Source organism: Apteryx rowi, unplaced genomic scaffold (assembly GCF_003343035.1).
Source record: "Apteryx rowi isolate R43461 unplaced genomic scaffold, aptRow1 scaffold_10, whole genome shotgun sequence".
NCBI lineage: Eukaryota > Metazoa > Chordata > Aves > Apterygiformes > Apterygidae > Apteryx > Apteryx rowi.
Window position 1 is genome coordinate 4,318,974 of NW_020447197.1, and position 14,666 is coordinate 4,333,639.

A 14,666-nucleotide genomic window follows, 5' to 3' on the forward strand; every position below is an offset into this window, starting at 1 on the left:
CTAGGCCCCGCCCCGCCCCGCGCGGCGTGCGCCGTGACGTCACACGCGCAGGTATAAAAGCGTGCCCTGCCGCGGCGGCCTTCCTTTCCGCGAGAGTGCTGGGGGCGACATGGCGCCGGTGAGTGTGCGCGGAGAGGGGCGCGGGTTGACCCGGCACCCGGGGAGGGGGGGTCACCCCGGCCCCGCGGTGGGAGCACCCGGGGGGGCTGCGCGGGTGGGGGGCTGGCGCCGCGCCGCGGAGGCCCGGCCGGGCCTGCAGGAACGGCGGGGAGAGCATTCCCCTGGCAGCCGCCGTTTGTTTTATTGTATTTTATTTTATTGTATTTTTATTTTTTATTTTTTTAGCAAAAGGACAGAAAATCTAAAAAGTCAACTTGGAAATTTTGCCTGGACTTGACCCATCCTGTTGAAGATGGAATCTTTGACTCCGGGAATTTCGTAAGTGCGGGTTTCGTTGGTGCCTGCGGCGCGTGTCAGAATCCCCACAGCAGCACCTGCAAAAGCTGGACTGCAGCTGCGCGTTACATTCTCAGTTAGCAACATCAGCACGTGTTCTTTAGCTTTTTGGTCACTTTTTAAAAACTTCATGGATTTAAATTTCCTTTATGGATAAGCTCTTCTGTACCTATCCATGAATAGAACCGCTTTAAGTTGAATCACGTGCTAACACAAGGATATTTTTTAATTGCACGTTGTAATAGCTTACGTCATTACAAATACTATCAGGTTACAGTAAACATGATTTTTAATGCCTGCTGTATGGCTAGGGTCCCTTCCCTAGTGCACACCTAGGGTGCCATTCCCTAGTGTTGTATTTGTGCTCTAATGTTGAAACAGGAACAGTTCCTAAAGGAGAAGGTTAAGGTCAACGGAAAAACTGGAAACTTGGGGAACACTGTTCACATTGAACGTTTGAAGAACAAGATCACGGTGACATCTGAGAAGCAGTTTTCTAAAAGGTCAGCATAGGTTTCCTTCTGTTGTGTTTGTGGTAGTGAATTTTGAACAGTGATATGTTGAACGTGACACACTTTTACGGAGAAAGTATTAGTCTTACTAATATCTGTAAATGTTAATTACAAACATGATGCAGCCAGACTTTATCAATATTAGCTATTAAAAATAGCACTTTAAATTGCAAATCAGTGCTCCCTCTAATACAGACATAGTAATACCTAGATGCTTGATATAGGTTGTTAGAAGTATATTGAGCTAAGATATGCTTTTAAAAAGCATAACTGGATTCATATCACAGGCGATTGTTTTATTACTTTAATGGATGTGTTAAAATATTATGTGTATGCAATGTGTGTATATGACAAAAGAATCCCTTAAGTCAAATGAAGCCTAAAATTGCTTACTGTGTTGGGGTATGCAATAGAACAATACACTGCTTAGAGCAGAGGTATAGTTCTTTTTCCCCCTTCATTTAGGTGGTACAGCTATACTAATATCTATGGAGTTAGAGTTATTTGCTTTTGAGTTACTAGCATTGTATTGTATAGTCAAATAGTATCATATAATACATTATTCTCATACACTAAGAATGAAAAATTAGATTTATCTGTTATACATAATTTTTGATTTCTGGATATAATTTGTGTGTTAAATGGAGCGACCCCTTGAAAAATTCAGTATCTAAAAGTTATGCTGTTTGTGGCGCTGCCAGAACCATATCTTGGATGGAAGGCAGACAACAGTAAGAATTGTTAAATGACACTACGGCAAAGTTTTAATGTGTAATTACTGTTTTTAAGGTACCTAAAATACCTCACAAAGAAGTATCTCAAGAAGAACAATCTTCGTGACTGGCTTCGTGTGGTTGCCTCTGACAAGGAGACATACGAACTACGCTACTTCCAAATCAGTCAAGATGAAGAAGGATCAGAGTCTGAGGAATAAATGAAGCTTAGCTTTATATGCAATACAGTGTACAAAAGACTAGAACATCTATTTATGAGAACACTTTAACTTATTGGTGAATAAAGATTTTGTACTCTGTTTGACAGAGCATGGTTAGTTTGCAAGTGTTTTTCTTAAATCATAATTGAAGGCAGCCTGGGGAATTATTTGAATTGCAGTTTTGCTTCCATTACTGGAAATCAAAGCTGTTCAACATGATATCACTGAAAGTCCAGCAGAAGAGAACTGAGCCTTTTGACCAGTAAAAATGTAGGGCAGATGCATCAGAGTGTTTAATCGTGTTTATACAAATTCTGCTAGAGCATTTTGTGACTAAAAGTACCAGCTACTTTTGTTAATTTGTGTGAAGCTATTTATATAAAATTAAGTGCTTGCTTTTAATTATTTTGGTTAAAAAACAGACTTAAGTATTTGAAAGAGCAAGATCTTATTTCTGTTGATTTATCTAAACCAGTAATTTGTTGTACTATTGTTATGTATAACCACAGACCAAACTGGAGCATAACAAATACAGATTTGTTAGCTAGATTTATGTATAACTCACATTTAAGGAGGTAGGGACAAACCTCATTGCCAGCATCTAGGTAAAACATTTTAAAAGTTAAAGGAAGCAATAAGATGCGCTTTAACATTGCCAGTGAAATGAACCCCATTAAATCCATATAGATATTTCCACTTGAATCATAGTTTATCTTATGGTTCTTCTCATATTTAACTGCTGGGGTTATTTCTTTAATCCTAATACTTTTTCTTTAAGCAAGTGGCTGGTTCTTTCTGCATTTAAAGGCAAGCACTCCAAATCCTAGAAGCTAGTTCTTTCATTTATGTAATATCAAGTGAGATTAAGCTGGTTTTCTAGTACCAAACACTGGTATTTGTGAGCCTCCAAGTGTAGTAACTGTTGCGTGCATATCCATTTCCATACAGTATTCTCTCTCAAACCGGTAGTACATTGTTTCTTGTGTGAGTAATTAGAATATTTACTCTCAAGTTCCAGTGCACTAGTGAATTTACTCAAAGGCTGTTAGAAGGCAGCCACCTCTTTTGAAATGGCCATGTAGAGTACGTTTTTAAACACACAAACCCAGAAGTGGATTCACAAATAATTACGATGAAAACTCAGTGGAATTAGTGCTACTGTATTTGTTCAATATTGGAAAATGGATGCATGAAGAAGACTATGATACTAAACTTTCCGCTTGATCAAATCTGCTAGTTTATGCTGAGGTGTGCCTAGTGAATTGTTTAACTTCCTGAGGAATTTTTGATTTTTTCAGCATTGTTTTTGCTGGCAAACCCCTTAAGGCAAATTATTCAGAAAGTTGTCAAAGCACAAACCAGTGCTTTAACAGTTGTGTGAAACCCACCTGTGCTTCCTAAATCTAAATGAGGAGTACAGAAGGGGAGATAAATGTTGCCAAAAGCCTTGGGGGCTCATTTGTCATTTTTCAATTATGCTGTTGGTGAAGTATGGCCAAGGGAGATGGGAGGACGCTGTGCTTGAACAGTAGCTTCTTGTGCAACCCCTACCGTGCCAATTCATTTTCCTGTTTCAGAGCTAGCACAAGTAAGGGAGCAGTGCGTGTAACTGGCTGCAATACCAAGGATAACTCCTTTACTTTGGTATGTTGAGCTTTATATACTTCAGTGGAAATAGCGCAAAACACCCAAAGTGTGCCCCCAGTCGGGGGGGGGAGGGGGAGCAACCATGTTCTTTGTTTACTGGAAATCCAAATGATCACTAGTGCTTTTTTACAGTGATTATAATATTGTATTAAGAAAGTAAAGTTCTTTTTACTGTAAAGCTGCAAATATTTGAAAACTTTTGCCTGTTTTTTTTTGCTGCACTTAGTTAAGCAAGAACGCCGTGACTAACAGTTGTATTTCAAAATGCATCCCCACCTGCTTGTCAGAGTTGCGCATTTATGTGACAACACATCCTTTAAACCAGGCTGACACAACAAAAGCGTTCCAATTAAACGTAAGAACCACAAACAAAAATCAAAGCTAATAGGATCATGCTGCCTTGTTATTTTTCCTTCCTTTTAAAGCACGCTGGCAGTTACTCGTGTAGTTACATAACGCGAGATACAGGTTGTCATTAGCCAAAAGATGTGAAAACAAAGCCTGGCTTTCCAAGCAAAGCCACTTACTGCACAGTTGGGTTTTGCAGAAAATTGCCAAAGCGCTTGAGTAAATTGCAGTATTCTCTGCCTAATTGCAGAGATGGTGGAATTAAGGAATTCCTTTCCCTGATGCTGGAAAATATGTTAAACTTTGCAAAACCAGACACCAAGTTTCTGGTAACTCTATAACAAGAGYAGCTCTAGCACGCTTCCCACGTGTAAAGAGAGTGGTTTGGCACGTGCGGGCACTTGCGGCTTTGGGTAAGGCCCGCGGTGGTCATTCCGGCAGGTGCCCAAAGAGACACGGATGCCCCAAACCAGCTCAGGCAAAGTTTCTATCTCACACGAGGTGGCAGGGTAAGGACTTGAGCAAAAATAAGTCAATAACTGGGCAAAGACATTTTACATGAATCTTGGATTTTACCCGCACTGAGGTAGTAACAGAGCAGCTAAGAATATAGTACACGGAGGGTTGGGCAGAAGAGGGTCATCTCTAAATTAGGTTTCATGGGGCAAATGGATTCTGCAGCTGAATACGTTTTAAGATTGGGATAGGAAGTGCATTTTCCTATATATATTCGTGTGTATATATAGTATAGAAATACAAAGTTTTTTAATTTAAATGGAATATTTACAGTGCATTTACAGTATGATTGTTAATTCCTAAAGTCACATGGAAAAAAATAGCTAAAGTACAGTGACAGAAAAAAACAGTCAATCTTCAGAAAAATGGTGACTCTTTCCTAATTTTATATGTTTCACAGCTGAAGAGGCCAGGTGTAATATAGCTTGCAAGCCAGGAAACCGAGTCTATGTTATTGTCCACATAGGTAATTAAAGTTTTACTGATGAGAACCAAACTGAGCTTTTTTTTTAAAAGCGGGGGATTAGTGCTGCTCTGCGTTCTGGCAGTGCCCAGCTCATTTAACGCTGCAGCTACGGCTGCGCCGGGCAGGCTCGCCAGCTGGGGAGCTCACTGCAGGTCCTGGCAAGCCAGGTGTCCCCCCCCCCCCAGAATTTTCTGTAAAACAGCCAATTGCATTCATCTTTGTTGGGAAAATTGAAAGATCCCAAACAGCTTGAAAACAGACTGATCCGAATCCTGGAGTTGTCCGTATTTAGGCAGGGATTTCATGTATTTAGGTGTGCTTCCCTGGGAAGCCGGGCAAGCACCCAGCACCCGAGTGCCTGGGCACGGTGCTGCCGGCTCCTCCGGACCCAGGCTGGCCTTGGGCACAGGAGAGCAAGTGTTATAATAATACAAGTGTTTTAATACAGCTGAAATTACACCCCCTGCCCCCATTCATTTTTCAGAAAATGGTTCTGTTGCAGTTTTCCAAATTGGTTTATGAGAGACCTCCCACACGTGGAAAATTTTAATGTATGGCAAAAAAATAAAATAAAAAAAAAAAGCAAAGCAATCATTTATAGGAGAGAGAACTAAGCAGCTGYTGTCAGAGTAGCGCTACCAGCTCCACAGAGACTATTTATGTATGAGCAGACAGAGATTTTTCTGCACCATCAATCTATCGTCTCTGCTGCGGCAAAACTCTGACTGACTTCCATTTAAAAAGGAAAAAGACATGCAGGATTTCACCAGTCACCACTAATAGATGTTACTTTTAAACATCCTTGCATATCTAGATGCTTTCTGTTTGTCCGCCCTTCTGGCCTATGATGCCATCAGAACGCAACCTTGTCATGCATCTAAAGGTACTAAGTTCAGAAATAAAAAGGTGAATAGGAAATATCTGAAAAACGTGTTGGGATACTAATGCATATAATAGAGCCGGCATTTGGCAGGTATTAAAGGAGGCACAGACTCTACATAGTCGCATAACATCAGCACAAAGTAATTAGAAACAGAGAGGACCATGGAAAAATAAATATTCAAGTAATAGCTTCAATGTACCCAACAGCAGGAAATAAGCTTCAGTGGTGTGAGTGATCTGATTACACCAAATATAGGCAAAAATAAGGGAAAAAAAGTTGTTTCTTTTTAGAGATGAAAAGCAGAATGACGAATTCTTATCGCCCAGATCAGGAGGGCTCAAATTCCTCCTCTCTCTAACCCTGCTGTGCTTCCGTATTGGGTTTCCTCTGCTCCTGTTTTCCAGCCCTCTCCGTTTCCGCTGACCAGCCCCGGACCCCTGACCTTGAGCATTTGCAGCAGCACGCAAATACTGACGTGAAACGTGCTCAAACCGTGGGGAAATGGACGGTTTTCCTGCGGGGGCCGGTGCCGGGGCCCCCGGGAGCCCCTCCGGGCCCAGCGAGCTGCAGGRATTCACGGGCGCCGCTTCCTCCCCGGACCAGGGTCGCGGCGACGAGGAGAACAAGCCGCCCGCGTTCGCCTTCGCAAAAACTTAGAGGCACAGGGTGCTGCAACTCCACGCGGCGTCCCCAAACGCAGGGCAACAAGACACCACGAGCAGGACACGCGTCCCAGCACACGTGCCTGGGACACACAGCAGGTGGCTGCATCATCTTCACCAAAGCCCACCACCACCACCACCGTGCAGGCTGGGGCTCGAGCTCCCACGCTGCCCATGCCATCACTTACACCTACATCCTCAGCTGCGTTTAAGCCCCATCCACTTCCAGGGTCTAACTCCACCGTTCGTGCTCTGCTGGTGGCTTTCTGCCTCTGAATCCCTTTGCCCTGGGGACTAATGAACTCACCAAGCACCAAACCGGCATCACCTGGGCAGGATTTTCAGCTGCTGTCCATCCAGGCTGGATTTAAACAAGCAATTAAGAGAGAAAAGTTTTACTATTCTATTAAAAAGCTTAACTTGGCAGGACTGTTTAAATGCCCCCCCCCCCAAACTAAATCATTAAACATGATTTAAGTCTAAGTTTTGTTACAACATTTTTTCCATTACGTTAGGTTTTAGGTAGTGATTTTTCACAGGAACATGTGCCTCACCATGAATATGGGCCAGCTGGCTTTTTTTTGGCTTTTTTTTTTCTTTTTTTTTTTTTCCCCCCACTGGGAAAAATAGCTGCTTGGTTCTGCTGCGGGTGTCGTGGGGCGAGAGGGGCCGGAGCCCCTCGTTGCGGGAACCCTCCATGGAGAGCCACTCCTCGGCCAGGACAGACAAGGGGGCCTGAAGACACCCTTAATTCTCAGTTCTGTTACATTTTCTCCCCAAAATGCTCACCTCAGCCCTCCATCTGCCGTTGCATTTAGAAAACTTTTGCACTCTCTGAGCTAAAGGCCCGGAGAGACAGATCATTTCTGCTGACGCAAAGGGCTGGGAGCTGCACAGCTTCCAAGCTTTTCTCACGTTTGCCTTTTTGGAGCTGCCCCTCCCCCCCCCAAAAATCAGTCCAGGTTGCTGAGACCCCCCCGGAGGGGGTGCGACTCCCCCCTCGGCACCTGCCTGAAACGGGACCCCTGATGGAAGAACCTCATGGGAGCTCCTGGACTAAAATCCATCCTCGAATACAGCAACTCGAGGGGGGAAAAAAGCATTTTTGTTAATGCAGAGGGGGAAAAAAATGTGCAAAAAGGAAAGAATTTTTTTTTTTTTTAATTTTGATCCAGGTGGGAAGGTGCCCCCGGAGCGAGGGGAGGCCCCGGGAGTCTCCCCCGAGGCGCCACCGGCTGCAGGTGGCCGCTAGCGCCCCGTAACACGCTRTATGGGGTGGCCCGTGGGAAACCGCACCGGAGCCGAAAAATACTCGTGGAAAGCAAACGCGGGAGCCTCCTCGTTACGCCGCCCGCGTTGTTACTGCGGCGAGGCGGCCCCCGAGCTCGGCTGCAGGGGGTCAGGCCCTGCTGACCCGGCCGAAATGCCGAGCCGGCCGGGAGCGGGTCTGCGGCAGTGGGGCGGTCGGCCCGTCGCCGAAACGAGCCGCGCTTTGGGGGGGCTTGTAACGCAAAAACACGGCCAGTTCTTCGCTATCGTCAGTGCTGCTGAGGCAGCGTGTTCCGGAAACGTGGAAGGGCCCCACAAAGGCCCCGAGCCCGGGCTGGGAGCTGCGCGTTGACCAGCCCTCGCCGGGCTCCTTTTCTGCCACGGATTTGTCCAGCTATTTCTCCGAACGGCAGGAGCAGCTCCGCAAGCCCAGCAGAAGGTGGAGCCAAACCAAGYGGCTATTTCACAGCAAGGAGCTCCGCGCTTCCGCGGGAAGGACAGACGGAYGGATGGACGGACGGATGGTCTGCCCTCGCTGTGCCCCCTCCGTTGYGCCGGCAGCAAGGATTTTGCTTAGGGGAAAAGGATAAATACATGMTGTATTATCAGCAAGTTACTTAACCTACGTAATTAACTGAGCGTGGGAACTGGGGATAATTAGGTTTTTTGGCCTTAAATCAGGCCCCTTCAGCAGAAAGGTGGCAGCTTCTTCCAAGAGGAGGAAAAGTAGGAAAAACATGTCCCGGTGCTGGCACCGAGAGCGCGGGGCAGGTTGTTGCCGGCCAGCCGGACACGGCCACTCCGCGACGAGGACCAGCGACACGGCAAACCTCGGGAGAGCGCTTTCTTCTTCCCCCTCCCCCCCAAACATGATAAAGAAACTCGAAGCAGCCGAGGTTTCTGCAGGTGCAGAGCTGCCTGTTGTGGAAGCAAATCGCAGCGGCGGTGACGCAGAGCCGGCGCGAGGTCGGAGCGGCRCGGGACGGCTGGGGTCCGTTCCCGCACTTCGGGGCGCCGCTCCGCGCCGCTGTGCACACAGGCTCCGTCGGCAGCGGCTGAACTGGTTCTTCTCAGCCAGCTGGTGGGTTCATGGGTCGGTAATAAAGAAAACAGGACTTCATGGGCCCAGATGGAAACTGCTCTCTTTTTTTCTGATCCTCAGCTGAAAGGACAACTTCTTAGAAATACRATGATGAACCAGAAAGCAAGGGCGTGCACAGCTAGGAAAAAGCCCAGCCAAAAGGAGCATGGAGGGGGATGTGCAATTCCGAGGGGGACTCACTTGCAAGGAATGAAYGGCAAATACCACCCCAGCGATGACGCATTCCACAGCGAACCGATGGATGCAGACGTTGGGAATTTGCTGATGGTTTGGAAATCCGTCTGCATTTCAGCCAGGACTGGCCTACACACACCTGCTCGTGCCTTACCGGAGTCCCTATATAACGCGCCACCGCGAAGGGACCGTACGGCCAAGGTGTGATGACGACGGGGGGCTAACGGCGAGGAGCAGGTCCTGGGCTAGGAAACCGGTGCAGCGCTGCGTCCCCACCATTCAAGGGGTGGTGGACGTGGAGGGAAGGTCCCCTTGGCCGAGCTGCTCCTTGCACCTCCGGGCAGCTAACTCGACGTGGCCGAGCCTGGGACGCCCCAGCGGGCAGCGCCTCGAAGTCCACGAGGATCCCGAGGGCTGTGGGAAGGGAGCGCAGTAACACGCTGCGCCAACAGGAGAGGAAAACCAGCCTCGCTCGGCACGAACCGCCCCTGCTTTGAGCCACCTCCTCACCGTCTCTCCAGCATGTTTTTTTGCAAAGCAGGACAAGTCCGCTAAGCTTTGAACCACTCCCTTAACCCTTCTCCGAGCTTTCTGCAATGCTTCAAAACCCCTTTTGAAGAACGGGCACCAGGAGCAGACACCGTCCCAGGTATGACCAAAACTCCCATCATCAGCTCCGCACGCATCCGCAGAGCCACCCGCCTCGCTCAAGCCCAGCCGAACCCGCATTTCGCGTGCAAGGGCCCTGCCGGCTCTCTGGGACCACGCTGCTGCAGCTGGTCACACCTAAGCAGCCACCGAGGTCTTTCCCTGTGGCGCTTGGTCGTCTAGGAAACAGCTACATGAGCTGGAGATGTTATTGCTGTAACGAGGACGCGGAGGCTGCTGTTGCACCAGTGGGACGTAGCAATAGGGAGCGCGGCCCAAACGCAGTCCTTCTGGCTAGCCCGAACCACCGCGGAGGGGGATTTCAGCTAGCCCCGCGCCGACCCGGGTAAGAAGCGCTCCCGTAATTTGTCGTGGGGGCTTAATTACGGAATAATTGTCCCACAGACRCCGAAGTGCCCTCACGGCCCCATCCAAGCCAGGCGGCCGCAGTAACGCCGCGCGGACAGACCTGCTGGCCCCTGCTAAGCGCCGCGCCACGGATGAGCGAAGGAACCGGGACGAGCCCCAGCGATCGCCTCCCGCTTCGCTCCTGCTCGAGCCCCTTTCCCTCGGCTCTGGGGCCAGCATCCCGGGGGCTCGCACGCAGCTGGAGTATTTTCGGGTTCAGTCACGCTGCCTTGCAAACAAATTGAAACTCGTTTTTTTTAGCAATTAAAAATTCTAAGAGGGATGCAGAATTATGGAGAAGAGTTAACGSTCCAGCTGCTTCCCAGATGTGCACAATATGCTTTTGCAGCTGAGTGCATTTTCCATGACTGATTTTACATTTCCCTGGACATTTTTCTTAACGAACTTCAAGATGGAGAGTGCGGGYATGTGCATGCATGTCCAGTTGCATTTTTAAATTCCTCCTTTGCTGCTGTTTCTGAAAACATTGATTTCACCCTCTGGGTATTACTCACAATACTGCAAAGCCCAAATATTGAAGCTAAAATGCTTCGAGACCCAACTATTAAAAAGATGATAGCACTTCGATTTACTTCGTTGCACATGCAAAACTAACCACAAAGTGAAAGTAATAGGAAGGTGAGAAGCAGAGCCAGGATGYGAGCAATAGCCACGTTGCGGGATGTTGTTAAATTTACTGTGACAGCGCAGAGCGACACAGGCGTGCCGAGGGTGCCGCGTCCGCGGGACGGAGCGCGTTGGCACAGCCCGGAAGCAGGGGATAGATCCCGGGCACCAAGCGCCGGGGGGGATTTTTCCAGTGACTATTTCTTGGTTGACTGACCAAAATCGAAACGTCCCTTGGAAACGCCTCGATTCTGGTGAAATGCTGACRTAAGCGGCGGAGGTTGCCTCCCATGTCCCAATTCCCCGGGCAGCTGCCTGCGAACCCAAATGCATCCACGGGGAATCTGCAACGCCTCCGCTTTCCCCGGCAAACACGCCGGCGTCCCGGCCCACGCTTCCGCTGCCCTTGCCGCAGCGGTGGGAAACGCACCGGGAAACCCCCCGGAGCTAAGAAATAACTAAAACACCAGCTGTCGCTTGCAGTAGGGATGTTTAAATTACCTTAATGAACACCCGTACGTTAACCCCGCCACCGAATTAATTCTATAAGTCTTGCCGGGCCCCGGTGCGGCGGGCGAGGGCGGTAACTCCACGGGAAGGCGGCTACGGCAGCGCTATATCCCGCTCGGATGCTGTCACGCGTGCGTGCCGCTGCAGCGCGGACGTGCCAAAGCTGCGTCCGTGACCTCTGCGGTCGCCACGGCAGGCGGAGACGGTGCCGCTTCCCTTCGCTCCTCGACCCGAGGCACCGGGACGAGCGGAGGGCGGCCGATCCGCCGGCAAACGGCACCGCAGGTCCGCTGGTTCCCGGCAGACGGTGCAATTGAATAACCTCCCTCAGCCAGCGCTCAGTATCTTTTTTAAAAGCTGCTAAGCTTAACTCTGGGGGCTGCGTGACGTTTCCCGCTGTGACGATCGGGGCTTCGCGGGTGCTCTGCTAGAGGAAGCTCCACGTGGTCGCCCAGCGGCTCTTAGCCCTGGTTAGTCACGGCTCCCACCAAGGGCGCTGGGGCCGCGCCGCGGGCGGAAGAAGGCGGTCGCAGCGGCTGCACGAGTTTTAGGAAAATTGACAGCTGCAATAAATGAGAATAAATGCAGAAACGCATACGCTGGAGAAATGAGGAGCTAAGYGGTGGCCCCGCTCCGGGCCCTCGCGGGGCAAAGGACACCAGAGCGAGGGGAAACCACGGCTCCTCAGTTTGGCTGCTCACGGAACGACGTGTTTTCAAGGACTTTGAACAAAAATGCGGAGGGGTAACAYGACGATTTCACAAGTGCCTGAAAGACGAGCTGCAATTCCCTTCCTCCTGGCTGGGGGGGGGAATGGATTTGGGGCAAGGTTTAGAGGCCAGACAGCTCCAAATGTCCAACATCTGTCAGCAAGAGGAAGCCACGAGCTGCGAAGCCCGTGAGGTCACCTATAAACAGGAGATCTCCTTGGGCAAAGGAAGTACTCCCACCTCAGCTCTCTCCTACATGATCTTTCCCATTTGGGGGAGCTGAAAAAATTCACGTGACAAGACACGTCTCATGAAAAATCCTTGCCCAAGGTTTTTTTGGTGGCAAAAATACGTTTCCCTCAAAAGAGGTTGAAACCGATTCAAAAAAAAAGCTTCTAACCAATTCAAAACCAATTTGCATTTTGGATTTTAACTTTTTTAAGCACTTTTTAAGAAAACAAAGCAACATGACAATTCATACCATTATTCGTATTTATTTGCGTTAGCGTTGTACCTTCATGCCAGTCTTTCAAAAATGGTAAATGCATCCCTGCCTGAAGAGCTTGCAAAGACTAAAAGCTAGCTTTTAAAGGGAAAACTGACAGCAGACAACAATAAAGACTTTTTTCTCTAGGAACTGACATTTTCCTGTGAAATGCAAAAATGTCTTTTTCGGGAGGAAAGAAACCCGGCCCACCGCCCCCAGGACAACATCGTTTTACGGATCGAGGAGGCACCTCGCATGGGGAAGGTGGTGCCCCATTCGGCGGTTTCCCGGGGACGCAAAAGGCTCCCCAGGGCCGGGTCCCTCATCCCGGAGACGCTCATCCGCTCGTCCCGCGTTGCGGGAATCCTCCCCCCGGCCGAGCGCGCAGGTGGGAGCTGACGTCCCGCGGCCCCGCGCGGCCCCGCCGCACCTCCCCTTTGAGCACCTTCGCCGCGCGCCTCGTGTGTCTCCAGCAACAAAGAACGGGCGTATTTTAAATGGAAAAAAAACTTCTCCCTCATATATATCCATAGCTGCCAGCCCTGGCAGATGCCGTATCGCGCAAAGCGTTCGGCGAGACGAGAAGGTGAACGCTCGGCACCGGCAGTGCGCTTCGAATTCGCGGATGCGGGAGCAGAGGTGCCCTCCTCCCGCGCGCTYTCCCCAGCCAGGAGACGTGATGGATTTTGCAATATTGCAGCCAGATCTGCAGTCGCAGCTGGCAACTCCAGGGAAGGTTTTACTGCTGAGCCCTCATAAGTTTTGAAAGATTTATAGCAACTATTTTTCCTTAAGAAAATAGATGAATTAATTCTTCTCCTAGGGTTACAGTTAGTTTCTAGTCAACTGGTGTTTTCAAATGATTTCAGAAAGCAAATAAGACTGTCGAGGAGGATTTTTTTCAAAATCATTCATGGCCATATTTTTCAAGTGCGCCATCAGATTTTCCGAAGAAAACGGATCAGATTTCCAAAGTGCTCGGTGGGTGCTGCCGGGTGCTGTAGAAAATAGGGACACCGTCTTGTCGCTTCAGTGAAAGCAGTAGATTTTGCACAGACCGAACGCTTGGGAGACGTATGCCAAACACACGCTTGCCCTGGGTTTTAGCTGCGTTTTCTTTTCTGAAATGCTACATTTATAGCTCCAAAAATGAAGCGATGAATCCAGGAAAGAGAACATGAGGATCCAAAAACGGATGACATGATTCCCATACGCAGTCATGCTTCTGATGCCAATAAAACCTCTCCTTTAAGCCTCAGAAAAAGGAGYGCAAGCCCTTCATTTCTTTGCGATATGCTAAAGGCAGGCCTCCCGACAGACCGAGAAGGCTTCGCGACGCGGCTCGATGACCGAGTTAAGAAAATCCCCTGCTCTATCAGGTGGAAACRCCTCCTGTGAGAGGCGCTGTAGAACGAGCTCTCGCAAAACCGCCCAAGTTTCTGCAACACAATTTAGCATAAATTAGTTTAATCAGTGGGAGTTAAGCAGAAGTACAACCTGAAAGGCCTCTTTAACCTTTGAATGTCAGACTTGCACATCAGCAATGCAGATGGCTCTTCTTTGTAATCGTTACGCAGATAATCAAACGGGCTAATGTCTTCGCTGTGAAAATGTATAAGCTGACATTTAGAAAGCAGCTTATTTATTTAACCTTCTCTGTTTGGCTTTACAAGAACTTACATTTGGCAGGGGCATCGTGGTCGRGTTAAAATCAGTGGAAATTCGGGCCACCAGCTCCACGTGGTGGTGTTTCACCCACTGAAAGGAGATAGTCTTGGGTGGTTGATCAAGACCAATATTGGAATTTTATTTATGTTTTTTGTTATTTGTTACCTAATTAAGAGAGTGCAAAACTGGAAAAAAAAAAACGCAGTTGGCTGGGAAGAGGCCGMGAGGAGGGAGAGGTCGGGGTGCGATGGCGAGCGGGACCTTGGGCAGGACAACCCCGACGTTCGCCTGGAAACCTTGCCCGCAGTGACTCTGCCCTCTCGGCGTATCTTCCACTTCTCCAATCTCTCCTTGGAGGTGGTTTTTGGAGGATCTACCTCATCTGTTCGCCAGCTTGGCCATTTTCTTTGAAAGCTCCCCAAGGCTGCCTCAATGTCCCGTGTCTAGCCCGAAAGACTGAGCCTTTCCCCAAAACCGCGGTCACGAAAAGCTGGGGAGAGAAACCTGCACAAGGAGATGAGAAACGTTGCCTTAGCTCAAAAAACTGAAGCCTGGGGGAGGATTTAACTGCCGTTTATTAGTGTATAAGGGATAACAGCAGGAAAAGAAAATACCAGGCACATGGGTTGTTTTTTTTTA

The 14,666-nt window shown here is 48.8% G+C and overlaps 1 protein-coding gene across 3 annotated transcripts; it reads left to right on the forward strand.

Moving 5' to 3' along the window:
* The first annotated feature begins 25 nt into the window (after positions 1–25).
* On the forward strand, positions 26–2,011 carry RPL22L1 (ribosomal protein L22 like 1). 3 transcript variants are annotated; one of them, XM_026061899.1, is made up of 4 exons: positions 26–118; positions 346–438; positions 838–959; positions 1,758–2,011. In XM_026061899.1, the coding sequence occupies exons 1-4, from the start codon at positions 110–112 to the stop codon at positions 1,900–1,902; spliced, it is 369 nt and encodes a 122-aa protein (XP_025917684.1). In that variant the 5' UTR covers positions 26–109; the 3' UTR covers positions 1,903–2,011. The 3 variants fall into 3 exon arrangements, 2 of the variants coding, with proteins under 2 accessions (XP_025917684.1, XP_025917678.1); XM_026061893.1 differs by having other exon boundaries at positions 52–124; XR_003252887.1 differs by lacking the exon at positions 26–118 and having other exon boundaries at positions 768–959.
* The last annotated feature ends 12,655 nt before the right edge of the window (positions 2,012–14,666 follow it).